This window comes from Homarus americanus, unplaced genomic scaffold, assembly GCF_018991925.1.
Source record: "Homarus americanus isolate GMGI-L3 unplaced genomic scaffold, GMGI_Hamer_2.0 scaffold30858, whole genome shotgun sequence".
NCBI classification, from domain to species: Eukaryota; Metazoa; Arthropoda; class Malacostraca; order Decapoda; family Nephropidae; genus Homarus; species Homarus americanus.
Window position 1 is genome coordinate 2,934,469 of NW_024737697.1, and position 23,383 is coordinate 2,957,851.

Consider the following 23,383-nt stretch of genomic DNA (forward strand, 5'->3'; position numbering starts at 1 on the left):
GTTCTCCAGATGCCATACTGTTCCTTGGTCACTTATATAAACAATAAAGCCTAGAAAAGATCGACTCTAGTCTTCTTACCACAATTTATTGTTCATAACTGAAACCGAGTCATAATGGAGACGTTCCTGAGGTCGGAACGAACTTTCCCACGCTCAAAGGCGTGGCGCCACTGGTTCGGACCTTCAACATTTTCTCCATTTGTGCTTCTCGAGCCCACAAGCTAGCCACTCTTGCAACTTCATCTCCCCATCTGTGTACGATCATATAGTCGACTGTGTCTCACATTTGGCCTATCCTGGTTCTGCAAGACTTGTACATAAAGCCGAAGAACGAAGTGTTCGCCCGTCATCTACTAGCTACCAGGAGACAACACTTGGGGGAGTTTGGACGAATATTTACAGGAACTTCGTCAGTCTAGTAAGGACTGCAACTTCGAAGCTGTCACAGTAGAGGCAAACAGAGATGAGTATATCTGCGACGCTTTTATCAACGGTCTACTATCTCCTATGATCAGAAAGCAACTCTTAGAAAACAAGACTCTCGATTTGGTTACTGCTGTCGACCAGGCTCGCAAGACTCGACCTGGCTCAAAGAAGCTCTGAGTCCCATCTTCGGTCTCAGCCTCCTATAAAATCAGCCGCTGTTACCTCACCTGAGAAAATCGACAGCTGCCACTCAACAACCAAAGTGCCATTTCTGTGGTGGAGCATGGCATAACCGACTTCAGTGTCCTGCACGTGATTCAACTTGCCACAAATGCAACAAGAAAGGCCATTTTGCAAAAGTATGTAGATCATCTCGTTACTCACCTGCTACTTCACCCACTTGTGCGGTCTTACCCTCTCCTACTTTGGTTGCAATATGAATTCCCGACTGTCTCGCTTGACCTACCATATATGTGCTTGTTAATCACGATACAGCTACAGCCTTCGTTGATACCGGGAGCTCAAAATCGTTTGTATCAAACTGCTATATCCAGCAGAAGTCTCCGAGATGTCATCCAAGGTCAGGACATGTGTCTATGGCCTCGTCTTCCCTATCATCGCCAGTACTAGGTCACTGTACTGTAGCCTAACATCTGCTTTGGTCAATCCACCATCTCTCTTCTCTAATCTGACCTCCCCCTGTAAACCTGCTGTGACGAAGTCAAGACGATTTGGTCAAGCGGGCAGGGCTTTCATCCAAGGTGAAGTCGATAAGATGCTGTCAAAAGGAATAATCGAACCCAGCACTTCACCATGGAGGGCACAAGTCCTCACTACTGAGCGGCACAAACAGCTTGTTGTGAAACCCTCAACAGGTATACCCAGCTGGATGCTTATCCCTTGCCCCGGATACACGACTTGGTGACTAACCTATCTCGTTACAAGATATTCAGCACTCTCGACCTAAAGAGTGCGTACCATCAGATCCCTATACAGGATACGGAGAAGCCAGTGACTGCATTTGAGGTGAATGGTAAACTGTAGCAGTTCTGTAGGGTCCCATTCAGAGTGACAAACAGCGTGCCAACCTGGATAATCTGCTTGAATTTAGGCGGGAATGTCTCGGCAGCAACCGTATCTGAACTAGCAGCTTCACTAGTCATCTTGATCTTGTGGAAGTTATACCTGTGCTTAAATCGTTGAAACCAGCCTCGGTTTCCTTCATGTTGTTAAACAAGGATCTGGCCTTATGCTGGATAACCATAAGGCTCACAGTCACATTGCGTTCATTCTAGAATGAGTCGTTTTAGTTGCACTGAGAGCAGTACTACTTCCAGCACTAACCTTAATCTTGTCAGTGTTGGTCAGGATAGTACGCACCGTTGTGGGGGTTAAACCTAGTACAGTGGCTATGTCCACAACACGCCCCTTTTCAAATTGGGTTAATACAGTACATCCATTTTCGTAGCAAGGGTAATGGTCTAACGTTGCCTCTTCACTACACTAGCATCAGTAGCACTTGATGGGCGCTTGGAAGCCGTTTTGAATGGTTAGAGTACAGTTTTAGAGCAAAAACACTTAAGCCCACACGAATAATGTGAAGGCGTAACAAAGACTAGCTTGGCATCGCTTGGGGATGCTGTGACTTTCTGCGAGTGAGGGTACGAAATGAAAGAGAAGGCCACAGATGAGAGGGTGATGTCTCGTAAAAAGTAGTCCGTGACAACACAAAACGACGATGTACCGTCACCGGGACGTTAAATGAATTTTTGGTATCTAAAGTCTAGCGACGTTGTACCGAAACAACATTAAGAGGGCCGACGTTATGCGAGGACTTACTGTATTTAAATGAAAATGTATTTTATTTTATTTTTTGTCAAGTATGAATAAAATAAGGGTGTACAGTATATTGAATTGGGTCCTAAATTAACCAGGGTTTTAATATGAGTCGTCATTAGTAGAAGTGTCGTTATCGGAGGCTTTCCTGTATCTACTTGAATTCACAAGTTGATAAATAACAATAGCCTGGTAGGAGGAGAGGTGTTAGGGTGACATCTAACCTGCCAAGTCCCCACACACAAACATTCATGTAAGGTAAATGAAAGTAAACCTTTTGTTTTTATTATTATCTTTTTATGTCTTTATTTTGTATAAATTTATTGAATTTGTCTATTTATTAATTATTTGAGGTATTTCAAAATAATTTAATCAATATAGCAACAGGATATAAGTTATTAATATCAATATAAGATCGTAAATAAGATCGATCACTTAGCGATAGAAGCTTGAGGTCCCTAACCCCATAGTATAACGGTGACAACTTTTATCATTAATATAAAAATAATATAAAAGTACTGTACACTGGTTCTCAAAACATTATTGCAAATATGTATCTTGACAGTAAAGAGGCCTCATAACCTTCTTACGCCAATAATCGTTTCCACCATCAAAATAGCTGCCCAAATCATTTGCCAAAGTAATAATCTTTCTCATCTTCATCAGAGTCTAATAAATGCTTATTAATATTTGTGTCCCGATATTTTCATGTAGATGGATGAGGTAAGCCATATCTCGCTTTCATCTTACTCTATTTTTCTGTGTTTTAAACACTCTTTCCTGAAAAATATTAATTATTTTGTAAAGAAAAATCATAATAAAACTGAACATTATAAACCCATTGTTCATACTACAGGCATGGGCAACCTCAGTCATGGGCAACAATGTGATTTGGTATTTTTCTGTGGGCTAACCCACCAGAATTTATATCCAACTTCACCCAAAAGTAATGTTAATATTGTATTAACACGGACAGTGAAGCAGTTTATCATCACGTCCAACTTATTTATATTTTCAGTTTACATTCAGTCTTTTTCCCATTTATGAAACAAATCCATTGGAATATTTTTTTAAATAATATGTTAAAGTATCTTGGCATCTAACAGAAGAGGAGTGAAACAGTCTGTGAATACGTTGATTTTTCCTACAATTACAGCATTTTATTACTTATGAAACACACCCACCAGAATAATCCCAATGTTAATCTCTCTCTCTCTCTCTCTCTGTATATATATATATACCTGTATTGTATATATGTGTGTGTGTAGACACACATACACACAAAAACACGACTTGAGGGTAAACAGTCACATTTTTAATAAATTAGTTTCTGATTATTTGTGAGAGTATTTTCCCATTACAGTATTATTTATTTGTATGTTTTAGGTGTGTGTGTGTGCTCACACACACACACACATATATATACAATACAGGTAAAAGAAATAAATGTCCTAAGAACAAACACATACAGTAAAGGGAATATACATTTCCTTGTACACAAGTAAAATATACCCACTACCCTGGTCCGCTAATGTTATTCTCAGATTTGGCGATTCGCTGCTTTTGAAAAACCTAACCCCTGCGAAATTAAGGACCCTGTATACACTTATTTCAATGTTACATATTCATAGTTACTTACTCTTGGGTGATGAAACAGTAACGAATTGTATGTGTAATTATTTTTTAAATAAACATTGCTTTACTCACCATAAACTGGCTGCATCTACCTGAAATGCTGGCCACATTAAATAGAATTTCTTAATCACTCCACGGGTTGCCCATGCCAGGTCTACTACAATACTCACGCCACTTTTAACCCGTTCACTACTGGACATCACTTTTAACATTCTATTTGGCTGCCAGATGATTTATTTATCAGAGACCTCTTGTACCCAAGGGGTTAATGAATATCTTACTGAGGGTAGAATAAACTCCTATATAACCCCAAAAACTCTTCCAACTATAAAAGTGTGAGAACCTGGATGGCTTAGAGGTGACCAATATTTATCTTTGAAATACAGGTTGACAACCCTTTATCCGAAATTCCAAAAACTGAAAAGCTCTAAAAACCGAAGGTTTTTTTTGTGGGCAAAACTTTTTTAAACAGGCTTAGCCACGCATAGATATAACTTGGCTCAAAATGATAATAATATAATTATAATAACTATTCTGGTAAATAGAAATTGAATAAAATACCCAAAATAAAATAATAATTAATATAATAATAATCAATAATACTGTAATAATAAAATAATAATAAAGAAATCAGAATGAAAAAAAAGATCAAAGTGAAACCGCAGACCTATATTATTATTATCATAATTTTATTATATTTGCCACGGCCAATGTGGGTCAGGACTTGTGCCCGGCAGGCTTAAAAGGATAAGGGATTGTCAACCTGTATCAATTTAATAGGTAGTGAACTTAATGAACCACAGACAATCAATGTGAAGAACAATGATTCATTTTGGATACTAAATGTTTAAGATGAAAATATGATTAAATATTACTGAATGTTTAAGATGAAGATATGATTAAATAAAAGTGAGTATGCTACTTGATGTCTAATCCCTATTTCATTCAACAGCTGTGTAGCTCCACCCAGCTAAAAGACCAAAATTAATGAATGAGTAAAAGACTTTATGAGTACAGTACAGGTAATTAAAAAGCACAGTAATTGTGCAAATTAAGGATATGAAAAAAATTGTGTGGCTATTTCTACATTTTGCCTGAACCCATTATTGCACTACTCCTTGTTGTACCTATGCCCCAATTCTTAGTATCTTTGAGGTTTTAATACTCCTGATGCACCTCACACAGATAATGGGTAGACAGAGAAACAGCTAAAGTATAACACACTTAATAGATAGTGAGTTTTTCACTCAAACTCACATTCTCTTTAGCAATGAAATCATGTTCAAGTTTCAGAGACTCTTGCTGTGAAATGCGTATAGTAGACTGGCCTGCAGGGGAGAGACACAGGGCACACTGAGCCACACTCTAGATTATTGGTTTTGTAGTATTCTGGAAATAAAAACACAAGTAAACTATGCACATGCAGTTAAACATTGTGCAACATTAAGAAAAAATTAACAACAAAACCTATTATGCAACGATGAATGAATCAGATGAATGAATCACAAACATTGTTATGTAACTTTTGCCTTTATATTGCATTATGGGAGTCTTTAGTCATGAAAAGTATTACTGTACATGTAAACTATCAGTTATTCTACCTCCTAAAAATTCCCTGAAAAAAAAGTCAAGCATATACTGTACCTAACTAATTACCATTATATATCATAACTCGTTTTTTTAATGCCTCGGTGTAACCCACATATCAACATGCAGTTCTAACAATCCCCTGTTTGGCACCTGGACAGACTGAGGAGGTTCCCATGACAGGTAACTCAAATAACACCTGGACAGACCGAGGAGGTTCCCATGACAGGTAACTCAAATAACACCTGGGCAGCCTGAGTACTGCCCCATGACAGGTAACTCAAATAACACCTGGACAGCCTGGGTACGTTCCCATGACAGGTAGCTCAAATAACACCTGGACAGACTGAGGAGGTTTCCATGACAGGTAACTCAAATAACACCTGGACAGACTGAGGAGGTTCCCATGACAGGTAGATCAAATAACTGAAAGGTTTCAGCTATAATATGTCTGTCAAGTTTATCATAATATAATAAAGCTGGTCCTCAGCAAGTCTTTGTACCAAGATATCTCAATAAGAACTTTCTCAGTCATACTATTGTGTAGCAGTAACAAGCCAATAAGGTAAGGCCATAATATGATTCTGTTAAAAGGTATGCTTCCAATTTTGGGTACATACAGATTACAATTAATTCATAACTTCCTCCTCCCATTTATTGGTCACATGTGAAGTGCCAAAGACTATGAACTGAGGAACTTGACCTGGACCACCCACCCCCCCCATCCCCTTAGTGGGACTCAATCTATATGGCTGCACTGATGAATCTGGATTGTAGATCAAGGGTTCACAACACACCTGAACTTATGAGTGTGATGACCACTGACCTGTTTCCCTCACTGGTTTAGTCAACCAGGTATAAATCTATTAAAAGCTGGATTTCTAGGGTTGGAACACTGTTATTCCTCCAGTTAATAGTATAAACATTGTGTATCCTGCCATTAAACAATAAACCTGTGGATACTTGGTACGTTCACTCTACTAGTACTTGTCTACACCACACCAGGTCATTTGTTCACTCCTTTGGAAATAATGTTGAATTTCATATCACAATCCTCCATTGCGTTTTATCCTGTTGTCTACTGTTACTCATAAATAATCCAAAAGTGTCCTATGTCGCACTGCATATACTGTACTGTATCTGCAAACCAGGTAATACTATAAATGCAGTGTGTGTGTGTGTGTACTGGTGTATTTATCTATTCAAGATACCTGTGATTCACAATTTAAACTCTAATTATACATCTAGTATTGTCTTGTCATCTTCATACCTCCCTCTACCCTACCATACCTGAATGGTTTAAATGACTCCCTAATAGGTCCATTCTTTTTATGTTTTTTATCCAACATGTGGTTCCGTTTAGATCCAAAATCTTCAAATATTTCTGAAGTCTGTTCTCTTTGATCTTGAAGCTCCAATTTTTTCAATTCTTGTGCTATGACATCCACTGGATCATCTTCTTCACATTTGTTTCTGAGGAAATAGATTCTTATAATAAAAACATTCCTTAGAGTTTTCGTACACGGCGATACAATTCATTATTATTATGGATTCTTCAACAATTATGTAAATTATAATTTACACAGACAACATCTAAAAGATAATGTAGCAAAACATGTAGTATTTTGTGCAACAAAGTGAAACAGTCAGTTTAGCTACTAATCTTTCAGTGATGTAATACTGAAAAGAGACGTCTGCATCAATGTTATAAGGGGACCTGCCGTTCATCAATTTAAGCATTCTATAATATGCATGTTTTAACTCTTGAGACTTTTCTCAGGTAATTTCTAGATTTACTATACAGTAAACACTCCGAGTACAGGACACGTGAGTAACAACATGTCCAAATAACAAAACAAATCTTGAATTTTTTTTTTTTTAAATATCTTGAAAGTCAATTTTATTACCGTGGAGCGATGCAGCCGAGACCACATGGTCCCGCCAGCCCAGCCCACACTACAACACTATAGAATAATGAAGGACTGGAACCCATTCCCTTTTATTCATTGTTAAATCAACTAATAATTTGACCCTAGTGTTTGAGAAATACAAGTACTGGGTATAATCCTAGACATAATTTGCAGCAAAACACCAACGAGTCTTGGCTGTGACCACCACCACAACAGCTGATGCTATGAACAATGTTAATATCTCTGAAAATTAATTACTCAAATTACCAGCTCTTATGAGAAATAGGATAAAATAGTACTTAAAGTACCAATAAATGTGAGGAAAAAATAAAAATATTACAAATAAATTAATAAAATACTGTATGGGAGCAGCTCAGAGCAACTGACATCCCTCACTGCTCCCCGCCCAGCGTGAACTCTTAACACACGAAGACAATTTATTCACTTTGTTTTTATGTTTTTGACCTTATGATAATTACTTTTTTTTCAGTATTCTGTATGTAATATTAAGTGTGCATGGAACATTGTAAAAAAACAAAATTATGTATATCTAATGTATATCTACCTGAAATTATGAGTTTAAAAATAACCGTAACATATGTGACAGCTTGGCCTGGATTGGAAGGGAGAGGGTTACTGGAATGTGGCTATAGTGTCAAGTCTGGTGTTACTTCAGTATTACAAATAAAATTCCTGTACTGAAAAATAAGCAAAAATTAAATAAATACATAAGGCATATTATTACAAATATAAATAACAGCCAACATGAGAAGTCAAATTAAGGCTGAGACAAACTCCTAAGTCCCAGTACCTCCTTACCTAGCATTCATAAACCATACTACAGGTTGTACCTCTCTAGTCCGGCAACCTCGGGACCTGACCGGTGCCGGACCATGGAAATTCACTCTTTTCCTGGACAGATAGTGACTTGCGCTTACGTTAGCACCACTTTCACTGCTTCTTGGTCTCTTTGAAGACATATTGAAGGGTTAAATGTCGTACAGTAGCTTCTCAAATTTTGCGAGTTTTTAATTCAACGTTTTTTATATGGACACACAAAAAAACACTACATAATTTAAAATTTTGATGGCGGAAACTCGAATTTTGACGGGTTTGAGCGGTCCGCCAACATTTAGGCGTGCACAATCGTGTAAACAGCGTCATTTCTCTGATGTACAAAAGATTCATTATTGTTTATTACTGAATGTCTTTTTTATTGAATTAATGTTTATGTGTGCAAAATGAGCAATACAATTCATTAATAATACTTAGAATATTAAAACACACGAGGAAATGAGACAGCATTGTTTTCGTTGATTACAAAACCAGTGACTGACTGGTTCTACATATAAAACAAGACCCTAGTTGTAGCTGTAGTAAAATTAATGTAAAAAATTTATATGGTTGTTTTAAGTAATGTTATCTAATGTTAATAAATAGAACAATAAAAGTAGCAAACCATTTATGTTAAAGAAAAAAAGTGAGTGCACGTATGTAAGTGCGCACATGTGAAAAACATATCGTCATTACTCTACATAAGAATATGAAAGCAACACTTATTTACTGTTCATATATGTTTTAATTAATGTTTCTGATTTTTTTTATTGAATTAATGTTTGTGTGCAAAATGAACAATACAATTCATTAATAATTCGTGGAATATTAAAACACAAGAGGAGACGAGACGGCTGCCGGCATTGTTTTCGTTAATGTTTACAAAACCAGTGACTGATTGGTTCTACATATAAAACAAAAAAATAAGACCCTGGTTGTAGCTGTAGTAAAATTAATGTAAAAATTAATATGGTTGTTTGAAGTAATGTTATTTAATGTTAATAAAGGGAACAATATAAGTAGCTAACCATTAATGTTAAAGAAAAAAGTGAGATCGCGTATGTAAGTGCGCACATGTGAAAACATATCGTCATTACTCTACATAAGAATATGAAAGCAACACTTATTTACGGTTCATATATATTGAAGGGTTAAATGTTGTACTCTCTATAGACAAACAGAGAGAAAGCCGAACTGCCGGATGTAAACAAACCTTAATTTCCCGCGGCTTTGTTGTTGTTGTTTTTTTACGGGGATTAGCCCACCCGGGCACAGGTCACTGACCCACATTGGAGCCTAAGGGGCGAAAATGTAATACTCCTGTAATAATAATAATAATTCAGAAAAATAAAATAAAAAACCCTGCCTATCTACCTATTGGGCAAACTAAAATCGTTCCTGACCACGGGAGTTCCCGGACCACAGAATGCCGGACTAAAGAGGTACAACCTGTACTTACATTTCTACAGTACAGTATGTTATTAACAATTGTGCTAGTTCAAACAATATTTGTATACAATCAGGATGAAGAAAATAAATGTAAAACCATTAAAGAAAAGCTTAATAAAAGTTTACCACAACTGCCATTTGCATAAACGCTGGCTACCTGACCACCTCAACACTTACCACAGCAACGCCGCCTCTGCCGACTCATTAGAACCCCCCCCCCCACTCTGCTTCCCCAGCTCAGCTTCATATATGTACAGTACGTAGGATTGAGTGTGCATGTAACTGAACAAGAAAAAAATAAAATAAAGAAGGTCATATATACCCGGTATATCAACCCAAAATTACAAGTTTATAACACCTCACAGCTTGGTAAGGTTAGCCTACCGTGAGCATGTCCCAGGAAGCTATTGTTCACCGTAAATAAACCCACAGAAATGAATGAATTTTAACTCCTCAAAAATACAATGTACATACTGGTTATTGTTTGACCCCAAACTTTATGCATAGAAATGTGATAATAAAAACAAACTATTCTTGAGTAACTATCAAATACTGTACACATCCACACGATTCACTTTATCTCACACTGCAAAAGGCCAACCATGCAACATACACGTATATGTATGTTTTAGAATCTAGAATCTATTAACACTTTAAATAAAAAACACTGAATTTCCTGAAAGTATATCATAAGTATGATTATTTACTTGAACTACTTTATTATGAGCTTAAATAAAACAATCTATGTTAGTGTAATATGCTGGCTATTGTTTTGAAGAGTTGTGCCTCCCTGCTGCTATGGACATCCCAATAACAGATTCTGAGTAACGACATCGCTGTGGTTTAATTACTCGGGGTCTTAACGGTATAATACATTTATATCCACTAAATTACCTTCTCATTTCTACAACTAATCAAAACAAACACAAAATTCATGCAAACTAAACAAAGAACAGTGGTCCTCATCTTACCGAGGAGTTTTTTGTGAATATTTCTTTACGGTAGAAGAATGATTTGCCATAAGTTTCAGTGGGTCAAGTCTTTCCTCACACTCCTCTAAATCATCATCACTATCTAGAGGGGCTTCACTCTTGACACCATTCCTGCTACAATTACGCCATTCTGGAAAAAAGGTACTCTATATGAACAAGATTGGCAACCAATACTGATTAAGAAAAAATAATCACTAAGTCTCAAATCAGCTTGGAAACACAGAGCACCAGTAGGCAGTTTGGATTTTATTTTTGTTATTCTGTATAAATGCACTAAACTTACCTAGCAACTTAGCAAATTTCTTCTCAGATTGAAATTAATGTCCTATTTTATCAGGTCTCTTAAATATATGATGGAATGCTGCTTTAGTTTAACTTATTCTACTTTAATTTCTTTTCTATATCTATCATCACAACTAATGCTACTTCCCAATTAGCTTCACAAAATTGTCCTTCTGTTTAATTTCCCTGCTACCTACCATAATTTTTATTTTAGGATTTATTTCGTTTGAAAACAACCATAACCGCTATTGTCTATACAGCCTTAACTCTCAGCCCATATTTTGCACCTCTTTCACAATTTGCTAACCATGAAGCTACAGAAAGAAAGAAAAGAAAACAAAAGAAGAAGAAAGATAAAGGGGAAAATAAAAAGGAGACCTTTGGTAAAATTTTGGTAAATGTTTACAAGAGGTTTGGCCTTCAAAATTTTTGGACATCATTAAGTACAATAATACATTTCATTTTTGCCTTGACATTCCATCGGAGATGAAAATATTAAGGTTCAGGTAATTGTTCAAGGCCAAAGTAATGTGCACAACAATTAAAGTTGTGCCCAGATTAGGTGTTTGTCCTCTAGTATCTCCAAAATTACTTTAAATATTTACCTAATGCACATGCATCAGTAAGGGCTTCTTCCTCCATCGAGTTCCTCTCTCTTTCCCGAGCATCTTTAAGGGCGGCAGCAATTTCTTGGAGACGTTTTTCTAAACTCTGTCCTTTATCTTTGAGTTTGGATATGAGAGATCTAAGAAGGAAAAATATATAATTTGTTTGTTTAAATAATAGCATCAAATATTATATACTATTTTTATAATAGTACATAGCAATTATGACCCTGAAGACAGTAAGTGAACTGGCCATCAGTATACCCATAATATATAACCAATGAAAACATTTCATATAATTTTATGAAGACACTGACAGACTTAAACCAGAAACCATTCTTTTAAATTAGCATCAGCTTAACAGTCATGACTAACTGCGTATATGAAAGTTCCTACTGGTCTGAGAGCTTCTTAATATGTATTGGAACACTTAAAAAAATACACAAACCTCAAAGGGAAATGTTCATTTCACAAATTCAACAGCCTTACACTGTCACTACTGAAATGTAAATGAGATCTGTACAGAAGTCAATGAACACTCATAAAAAGCTAACTCTTTAACATGTACAGTAGCTACAGTCTTTACAATGGTACAGTATAATGTACTGTACTGTACTTCATCCTTCCCTGTTCTGGTGAGACTAATATACTGTAACTCAATTACTGTACAGGTTTATGATATACAGTACACCGTAGTGTATAAATGTATAATACACGTAATCTTGTAAATGTCTATTCCAATAAAATGCTCACAACATCTCTTCAATAACTAATTCAGTTAAATTCACAGAGCTAAAAAAAAAATCGTTTGTCAAGATCCTGAGAACTTGAGGTTGTATCATCCACATTTCACAAATTTGAATATTTCATAAACAACAGTGAGTTTATGTTATAGCTCCAGTTTCACCTCTCTATACCAAACTTCTATATACCAAAATTTGCTATACAATGGGAGGTATGCTATAGCGAATCTAATTGGTTCTAGAACATTAGATTATAGCATTAAGATTCGATATAAGGATTAATCCGTTCCAGGCCCCTACAACCACTTAACACTGAAAAATATAATATAAAATTATGTAAAAATTGTAAAAAAGTGCATAAATATGCATCTAAACCCCTGGAAATAAAGAATATCATTAATATTTGTAATAAAAAAACAATAAATTAGAAAAAAAATTTAAATAATGTTACCGTTTGTAGGAGTTTTAGTTAGTTATATAGAATTCTCCAATTTTATAGGTAAAACCCGTTAGATACTAGGAATATTACCGTGGTAGGATCCAGATTAGATTTATAGCATACCCCACTATACGTATACCGAACCCCTCCTCAAATATTAAAATACAGTACTGTAATATAATGCTCCAATGTGACTTATAAATAAAGAAAATATAATATAAAACTATAAAATAAGAAAAAGGGGAGTGGAAAGTTAATGGTGTGGGATAGAAAGCAGGAAACACAGGTTGCTCTATGATATTTCAGCCAAAAATTAAGGATAACCGAGATATTAATTTTTTCTCAGTCATGAGTGTCGCCATGACTTGTTTACATCTGGCACCGGTCTTTCTTTTGATATTATAAATATGTTTTTCCTCTGGTATTTGATGAGTTTCGAACGAATTTGATATTACAATAATTTCTACTGGAAATCACTAGTTTTTGAGATCCCCCCCCCCCTCAACAATCATAACGGAAAAAGTTGGATTTTTTTCAAGTAAATCACATAAATAAAATACCAACCAACCAACCAACCAACCAACCAACCAACAAAACAAAACAAAACCTAATCTAACCTAACCTAACCTCACCCCCTTTGTTCATGCTCCCACATCTTGGACAAAGAATGTTGTTCGGTAATACGCCGTGTTTTCTAAAAAAAAGAAATTGCCTCTATTTTTCTGATGAAACTCGGCAATTGACGTAAAATAATCTTTAGCACAATGTCGGCACAGCTATTCCACCTGTTCAGCCATATCTGGTACTGAAAATTCAAATCTCCGCTCCCGACGCACCCACTCTTGCCCAATAATAAAGGCGTTTATTGTAAGGCGTTTCAGATACAGTACATGAAATAGCTAACGAGTTAGCTATTCTGTCTGTGCAGATGCTGCTGCTGACTTCTGCACATGACACTTTCAGAGTGAAAAGCTAACACCTCGATCAGGCATTAGCGTTTGCAGCCGGCAGAGGCGCCCGAATAGCTAACAACCAATCAGCGAGTTTCTCCCACTAAAAATACACGGATCATGGCCGCTTATGGAGAATAATTCTATATTGGTAGTATATTGGATAGGACCTAAAACAAAGCATATGGCATAAATGAATTGAAAAGGATTGCGCCTAGTTGAAACCAGCTTTGGCTCCGCCCATTTTTAAGTGGGCGCTGTCCGATTTCATTAGCCGTTGGTGACTTTGGTGTAACAATATTGATAATTACTCATAATTACTCAAATATGATTAAAACTTTAATATCATTACTCATAATCTACTTTAAATAAGGGTGAACAAGTTGATTACAGTTCTGTAAGTGCAAAAATTAAGTATTAAACAAGCCTGAAATTCATCGTGTTTCATGTCAAAATATGGGAACAGAGTAGCGAGAGAAGAAGCGTACAGCTGCTCTAGTCGTTTCATGTGGCTCCAGTGTCTGGGAGAAATAACCTTTACAATGGGCCCGATTTTTTATGTTACAGTATTCTTCTTTATTGTTAACCGACTTTTTTCCTTTTTTGTCTTTCTTTCCGTAATTTTCTATATATTTTCTTCTCTATTTCTTTCCGTATTGTGTCCAAATAACATTTCTCCTAATATTATTGTTTTCTGAAGACTGTGTTGTACAACACAGTGCTATTCTTATATCTATCAGTGCGGGCTCTTATGGGCTGAATTTTGTTGTAGTGGTGGACTGCGAGAGGTGGGTGGAGGACTGCCGGTGGCAGGAGGTGGCGATGTCGAGGGTGGTGCAGTAGTCCACGGCCAAACCTTTCCAGTGTTTGGTGGTGAAGGTCACTGAGGGATGGCATTTCCAGGGTGGAGAGAGCACTGGTGTTGCCGGAGTATTCTGCGCTGAGCATGATTCTGCAGGCCCTTTTCTGTACCTTCTCCAGCTGATGTTGTTGGGTGGAGTTGAGAGAAAACGACCAGGCTGGTGACGCATACGTTAGTTTGGGGAGAATAAAGGCGTTGTAGATGGTCCTCAGCTCTGGTGTGGGTGTTCCAAGTGACCTAAGTCGTCGTAGCATGTAGAGACGGTACGAGGCTCCCTTGACTGTGTTATTTACATGGGCCTTCCAGTCAAGTTTGTTGTCTACAGTTACACCCAGGAGTTTGGCAGACTGCACCCGGTCTGACTAATTACCCAAATGTAGCCGCAATGAAGTCAAATAATGGTCCTACATGAATAAATCGGACTGCCAACCACTTCTCAACTAGTATTTGGTGTCATAAAGTCACAAAAAATTGGAAAACTTAATTTAAACTGAGTTAATAGATCGCGTGCTTGTACCAAGGGAGCGAGTAATTACCCAAATGTAGCCGCAATGAAGTCAAATGATGGTCCTACAAGCGTAAATCGGGCTGTGAATCACTTCTCAATTATTATTTGGTGTCATAGTCACAAAAAATTGGTAAACTTAATTTAATCTGAGTTGTGTTGTGTTAGGTTAGGTTAGGTACATGCACTCGATCTATTAACTCAGATTAAATTAAGTTTACCAATTTTTTGTGACTTCGTGACACCAAATACTAGTCGAGGTTAGGTTAGGTACATGCACTCGATCTATTAACTCGGATTAAATTAAGTTTTCCAATTTTTTTTTACTTTGTGACACCAAATACTAGTCGACAAGTGATTGGCAGTCCGATTTATTCATGTAGGACCATTATTTGACTTCATTGCGGCTACATTTGGGTACATTTGAGTAATTAGTCGGACCCGACTGCACCAGCTGGAGAGGATGGGCACCCACTGTGACTGCTGGGGCTTGCACTGGAGTGGTGGCGGTGTTGAAGTGCACGACTACGGTTTTGGTGTGGTTGATGGTGACCGTGTTCTCCGTAGTCCATGCCTGTAGCCTGTCCAGGGTGCCTTGTAGCGATGAGTAGTCCGGTGAGGTGTTGTCCACTGAAACCCCCACAGTGCAGTCATCTACGTACTTCCACCTGTGAGGAGCGTCCGATAGAGCGTCGTTGATCAGGATGAGGAAGCACAGTGGTCCCATCTTGGTCCCCTGGGGAACACAGCAGGTGAGGTGTTGGAATGTGGAGACCAAGCCCTGATACCTCACTGCCTGGGGGTGTCCAGTCAAGAAATCAGTGAGCCATGAGACCAGGTTGGTGGGCGTTAGCTATTCTTTGCATCTTAAAACACCTTAAGTCTCCTATCGATATAACTAATAAGAAACTTCCACACCCCCCTACATGCACTGTAAACGTATGAAGCACTGGCTTGGGGGGGGGGGGTCAGACCTCCACCAGATGTACACAACAAATGGCCACACTTGACTGAGCAAATCTAATATTAAAAAAATTATTATCTCGGTTATCCTTAACTTCCGGCAGAAATATCATAGAAGAAAAATGTCTTAGAATTGTCTAAACATTGCAAAATACGTATTAGAAACAGTGAAAGAAAGACCTGTGTAAGACTATAAATTCACCAAATATATTTTTCATATGATAAAAGGTGATGGATGGTTTAAGAAAAAGAACAAAAATATCCACCAGGGTTAATTTAAGTTAATTTAAACTACACACTAATTCACCTATTGTTCAGCACATGTTGTTGTCTCATTAGCACCTCTTCCAACTCAATAACAGATTTCTTATTCAGGTTCCCCAGATGTCCTTGCTTTAATTTAGGATCTCTAATATATACATCAGTATCTCCTTGATCAGGTAATGTTTTCCACTGCCTGTTAACCAGCTTGTATATCGGTGTGTGGTTCATGGTGACCGTAATTGGTTGTTATTGTTCTGGAGGTCTGACTCTCAGCCGTCGTCCAGGAATCCGGATACAGTATGTTTCTTTTTAGTTTTATCCTCTTCACCACAGATCTGCTTGTTAGCCTCTTGGGCGATCGGTCACGTCTCTGTCACTCACTGTTGGCAAGTACTGGGCATGCACCGGCTCCTGAATGTACCTGAACCCGCTCCAGTGTTGGTCAAGTCTGGTCTTGAAAGAGCTCACACTCGGTGCCGTCACAACACTCTCTGGTAGATTGTTCCAAGAGTTTACAACCCTCACTCAGAAAAAGTTTGCCCTCACAGTTTTCTGGACTTGCAGCTTCTTCAAACTTGAGCTGTGACCCCTTGTGGGGCGAGCGTCCGCAGCTCCAAGTAAGGACACTCAACTGAGTAGTGCCCCCTGAGATGCTTATACACCTCAACTAGGTCACCCCTTGCCCGTCTGTAGTATAAGCTAGGCAAGTTCAGGCACTCCAATCTCTCAGGGTAGCTGAGGTGCCGAAGTGCAGGCACCAGTCTGGTGGCCCTCCTTTGAACATTTTCAACCAACTGACAGTCCCTAGCATATCTCGGGGACCAGATGGGGTGACAGTACTCCAGATGGGGAAGCACTTCACTCCTGAAGATCGTTACGAGGGACGGACCGTCTAGATATCTGAACGACCTTCTTATAAGACCCAATAATTTATTTGCATGATTTACCTTCTTCTCGCAATGGCCCGAGAACTTCAGCTCATTGTCAACATACACACCCAGGTCCTTCTCACATCTTCTTCATCTACAGTATAATGGTGAAAGATGGTTATGACTGCCTGATGAAACGAAACAATTGACCTTTTTATCCCTATGTCCCATTATCCATATCTTTAGGTGTATTAATTTATTATATTATCATTATCAGTTCACTAGTGCCTCAGGCTGTTAGCTTGTTATTTGTCAATTAGTTATGAACTTATTTACTGTTTCTTCATAGAACTATTTAATACCATATATTATGTACAGTATATTTACAGATTTTGACATTTATTCCTCCACATTGTGTTATGTATATATAATTTATATATTGTATATGTGAATATGGGTTACTTTTTGTTATATATGAAAAAATAGGAATCTAGTGGGTAGAAAATTGGTGATGCTACTAAACATGCACTCTACAAAATATTTTGGTTAGGTTATATCTCAACGGTCCAACTAATTAGTCAAATGTAGCCAAATGTAGCCGCAATGAAGTCAAATAATGGTCCTACATGAATGAATCGGACTACTAATCACTTCTTGACTAGTATTTGGTGTCACAATGTCACAAAAAATTGGAAAACTTACTTTAATCTGAGTTAATAGATCGCGTGCTTGTACCGAGGGAGCGAGGAATTACCCAAATGTAGCCGCAATGAAGTCAAATAATGGTCCTACATGAATAAATCGGGTTACCAATCACTTCTCGACTAGTATTTGGTGTCATTAAGTCACAAAAAATTGGTAAACTTAATTTAATCTGAGTTGTGTTGTGTTAGGTTAGGTACATGCACTTGATCTATTAACTCAGATTAAATTAAGTTTACCAATTTTTTGTGACTTCGTGACACCAAATACTAGTCGAGGTTAGATTAGGTTAGGTTAGGTACATGCACTCGATCTATTAACTCAAATTAAATTACGTTTTCCAATTTTTTTTTTTGCTTTGTGTCAACCAAATACTAGTCGAGAAGTGATTGGTAACCCGATTTATTCATGTAGGACCATTATTTGACTTCATTGCGGCTACATTTGGGTAATTAGTCGGACCCAAATCTCATGCTATAATTAAACCAAATTGGTCTATTAGCGTATATAGTCGTCTAGTTGTTGATGGTCAAAGTAAATGGTTTGAAATAGCTTATAACCCCATCCCCATCAAACTTATAATATAATTTGTTCAGTTGGTAACCTCTGGCTACACCCTGGATCACCCTACCAAACTCTGGATAATCCTGCCACACCCTGGATCCCCCTGCCACTCAAAATCACCCTGCCACACTCAAAATCAGCCTACCACACCCTGGATCATTCTACCACACCCTTGACCACCCTACCACACCCTGGATTATTCTACCACACCCTGGACCACCCTACCACACCCTAGATCATCCTACCACACTCTGGATCACCCTACCACACCCTAGATCATCCTACCACACCCTGGATTGTTCTACCACACCCTGGATTGTTCTACCACACCCTGGATTGTTCTACCACACCTTGGACCACCCTACCACACCCTACCACACTCTGGATCACCCTACCACGCCGTTTTTTCACGTTTTTTGCATTTTTTTCACATACACTGACGATTGACAGACACAACACCGTCAGCCTTAAACTAGCCATCTTATTCTGATGAGATCTCAAGTGGACCCAGCATTACCCCCCGTCCTCATACATCTCCCTCACTACCTATCCTCCCTCCACCAATGTCAGCTTCACCACATTCACAAAACTTCTGGGTACCTCCTGAGACAGCAACTGCTCCAGTTCCTGTTCCTTCCACTTCCTTTCCTCCTCCTCCTGTTCTTACCATTACCTCTTCTCCTCCTCCTCCTCCTGTTCCTACCACTTCCTCTCCTCCTACTGAGGACACCATATCTTTTCAGGACTTCGTCACTCGTAATGGCAGCAGAATCAACACCCAAACCCACTATGCTATGCCTCTTATGTCTATGACAGCTGACAGGAAGCTTTACATCCGTGACCATCCTGGCACCCGGAGTTACGAAGGGTGGGGGGGAGGAGTATTGTAGGGGACACCCTACAAAATCTCACGATCAAGCACTCACCTGATCCACACATTGATTCGGCATCAGCATTTTTGTCAACCATGGGCGAGATCACGATCGAGCACTCTCTCCTGATCCAAATGCCGATTGGCTATTGGACTAGCCAAGGACAACGCTGCTGGACCAATCACAGACCACAACTCAGGTATACAGGTATAATCACGTGACAGCAGCTAACTAGATCATCAATCCTCTCCAGCCACAGAAGCAACAACTCCTCTCTCCCAGCACCAGACTAACTGCAGCTTCCAGCACTCTGCTGTTATTCTATAGAATAAACTTTATTTTTATTCTATAGAGTTTATCTTTCCCCATCTCCTTGTACTTGAGCATTACCATACCAAAGTGTGTGATTATAAAGAGTATAAACAAAGAACTAAAGAGAATAGACAAATAAACAACAAAAACACTGACAAGTGATATTTCTCATCATACAATACAGTATACTCGAAAGCACAGTAATTCAATTATACTTAGTCATAGTTTTTGAATAAACTGATGTCATATCTTGTCTTGCTTTCTTGCACCCCCCCCCCCCAGGAAAAATCCTGTGGATGCTCATGGCAGAAACTGTATATCTAGTTACAGATATACAGTTGTTACAATGTTTATGGGTTCACAGCTGAATAGCCATTCCGGCTCTGTAGACTACCAGGCTATTCAACCGGAGACAACATAATAGCCACAGTGTTACATATACTGTACTGTACAGTATATGAACTACTTCTTATGCAAATTCATTTCTCTGAACACTTACAGGTCAGGGAAGAAATGCACAGGGCTTCATGCCCAGTGCCTTCTGGATCCAAACAAGATGACTCAATAAACTTCTGTATTGTAACTTCATAAAAATCCATGTGCACAAGAAATTATTTTTTTCATGGGATTCAGCACAAAATACTACAGGCTCGTGGAGGCAATGGGCTGTAACAGGGTTGCCAACTTGCCACCCACCCGGCCCAATGTGCCATTCGGCACACACACACACACACACACACACAAACATCTTGGAGTCAGCTGGGTGAGTTGCCCACCATAAACAATGTCTAATCTAATCTCCACCGTCTTCTATTGCTTTTTGGGTGCTATTGTTTTAGCAATGAGTTCAAAGCATGGTGCCAGTGCTAAACTAAGGGCCACCTCTAAAAAGAAACGTAGCTGCTATGGAATGTACACGAATTAGAAATTATTGATTGGAAGAAAAGTGATGAGTGTGTGATAGAAATCTCACATGGTCTTCAAATTCCCGAGTATAAATGATAAAAGTTATAAAAATAATCCTTTTGAATGTCATTTAGTATCTTATGGTCCCATTCAAACCTTATTTCCATTATTTCTTATGGCCAGAAATTCCCAGCTTTTATGGGATTTGTTTAAAGTGGCAATTTTCTAGACCCTAATAGCTTTGGATAATGATTCCCTGTACAGTACAGTACTTTATTCTTTAATTATTAGTAAAACACCAGCACATCATCTATATTATTAAAGTATTATCTTATCCTATTAAAAAAAATCAATTACTTTTTTTTTAAAGTTTATGTATACCATAAGCACTGTGCCTCCCCTACACTATATATTAGATATATAGATGTGTATAAACATAATAAAGACAGACATAGACAGACAGATGATACAGTAGTTCCAGAGGCCTTGTTGTAGAAGGGGGACAACATTTGTACACAGATGTTGTACAGTATATATTGTAGCTAGAAAGAATGAATAACAGTAAGTGAAGTTGAGTCTGTGTTGCCCCAGGAACTGATGAGAAATGAAAACATCCACATCCGTTCGGTCATATTTTATTTACATACTTGAACAACACTATGAGGTAGTGAAAATGAAAATAAATAATATTTTACTATACAGAGGGACTCATTGAGGTGAGTATAAGTGATGAATAATATGAAAACTTCATCTCTTGTTTACAGTGTAATCTACACTTTTTTATCAAAAAAGTATTCAGAAATAGGAAGAATTCCCTGCCTCACTACCAACCCAAACAACCACTGCAAAAATTGAGCATCAAACAGGATTGTCCTAGTAACAATAAACTACATCAGTTCATCCTCATACTGACAGCATCACTGACACCCCAAATTATTATTAAACAGCCAAATACTGTGCCGTGACCTCCGGAAAATGCACTTGACTACCATAGCTAGAGTGTGAACATCTGTCTGTTGACATGGAAGGTGGTGCTGCTGACAGGTCAGCTACATTAGTGGCAAAGCTGCTGGAACTCTACAAAGACTGGAATCTAATTGTTCTACCACCTAAACACCAGTAAGGGGAAACATTTTGTTTTAAAATGTTTTTTGACCTGTCCTGTCCTGTTTTAGTTTTGAAAGAATGATCACAACCAATTCATCTGAAAAATGGCTTACCCATCAAACACTTTTTTGCACCCCCCCCAAGTCCCAGTGCCCTTGAACAATTTGTGTAAAACCATTAGCAATCCTCAGTTGGAGTTGGAGGCAGCCTGAGCCAGGTCCTCCTTCTTGTTTGTGGGAGTGGGCTTGGGTGCTGGAGTCTCGGACAGAGCATTCACCACAGAGGGGCCTACCATGTACGCTCCGAGGGAAGCTACGGTCACCAGTGCCATCGTAGCTTTGGCAACCTGCTCGGATTTTAAGAAAAACGTCACATTAGGTTAATTCCACTAATAAAATTGACTGCTCCTGAATCATAAGATATTTATGGAGATAACTGATGTTATTTTAAGCAAATAAAAACAAATTGATGATATATACATTAAATACTGTACTGTTCCAGCAACCCCTAATTTACAAGGATTTAATTTACGAAAACTCACTTTATACGGGTTTGTTCAATGCAGATTTGCTCAAACACAGTTTTTTTATTACTACCCCGTATAGCTTAATACTGGGCTAAAATTTGCTCTAATGAGGGTTGACTCAGGCTAACAGGAAAAATCGGCCAAATGCAATCAGATAGAAAGGTTTTGTGTGGGCCAGCGGTTGAGTCCATTACAGGCCACGGGTAGTGTTCCCAGGTCGCGTGGCTCAGAGTTTAGCTTGTGTTCAGTCCGGCCATAACCAAAACTTCACTTGAGTTAACTCATGTTTTTTTGCTTGCTTCGTCAACATGGCTCCACCTAAACGTTCTTTAAGTACAAGTACCCCTCTGCCCAGGGACACTCCAGCAAAGACGAGTAGGACTATGTTTACCCTAGAGAGTAAATTAGACATTCTTCAACAACTAGAGCAAGGCCAATCCACCACTTCTGTTGAACATTAACGTCCTACCAACATTCTACACCACCATCATTCTTCTTATTTAAATACTTGTTCATCATGTTTAAGTTAGACATTCTTACGACTAGAGAGAGGTCAGTCGGCCCACTCAGTCGGAGTGGTTTCTCCATGAACGAGTCAATCAAGAGAAATGCACACACACATATCTAAGTATAGAATGTGCAAAAAACAAATCATCATTTGGTCAAAACCATAAAACGAATGTAAATACAATATTTATTTGTGCACCAGTGAGATTCAGCAGGAGTTACATAATGGTTATTTTTCAACTTGTAATTTTAAGTAGATAAACTTAACTTTCTTCATATTTTGTTTATTCGGTTACATGCACACACAATCCTACATACAGAATAAGAAAAAGATTCATTATGTCAAACATATATTGATTAAAGATTGCTTCATATGCTAGCGGAAGGGGGAGCGTTGCTAAGGGAAGTCCCCAGCTAGGCAGGGTTGCTATGGTGAGGCTTGAGGGAGGCCACTAGTGGCTCAGTCATAGTCTGCAAATGGCCGCAGTTAAACCTTTTGGAACTGATTTTATGGACATGCCAGTGCCTCCACAACATTATGTTTAATTGAATTTGGTAGATGTATTGTATATATATTAGTGAGCTGCTTTAGAGCTGTACGATATCTTTGAACTTTGGTTTTGGAGTAGTTTTGAAATGGGAGGAGGGGACTTTTTGGGGTCAACCTTATGCATCCCCTAGTCTCCCATGTTATAATGGGTTTGCTTTACACGGATTTGTTCTACACGGCATTTTC

General features: G+C 38.2%; 1 protein-coding gene and 1 long non-coding RNA gene across 2 annotated transcripts; one reads left to right on the forward strand and one right to left on the reverse strand.

Moving 5' to 3' along the window:
- Positions 1 to 2,993: 2,993 nt before the first annotated feature.
- On the reverse strand, positions 2,994 to 16,644 carry LOC121873544. The gene is made up of 6 exons (XM_042377177.1): positions 16,326 to 16,644; positions 11,557 to 11,696; positions 10,649 to 10,799; positions 6,775 to 6,957; positions 5,155 to 5,285; positions 2,994 to 3,042 (listed from the first exon to the last, which is right to left on the reverse strand). The coding sequence occupies exons 1-5, from the start codon at positions 16,508 to 16,510 to the stop codon at positions 5,180 to 5,182; spliced, it is 765 nt and encodes a 254-aa protein (XP_042233111.1). The 5' UTR covers positions 16,511 to 16,644; the 3' UTR covers positions 2,994 to 3,042; positions 5,155 to 5,179.
- A 214-nt stretch (positions 16,645 to 16,858) lies between these two features.
- LOC121873545 lies at positions 16,859 to 19,636 on the forward strand. Its single transcript, XR_006090262.1, has 2 exons — positions 16,859 to 16,899; positions 19,161 to 19,636. It is a non-coding gene; the product is annotated as an uncharacterized LOC121873545 (long non-coding RNA).
- The last annotated feature ends 3,747 nt before the right edge of the window (positions 19,637 to 23,383 follow it).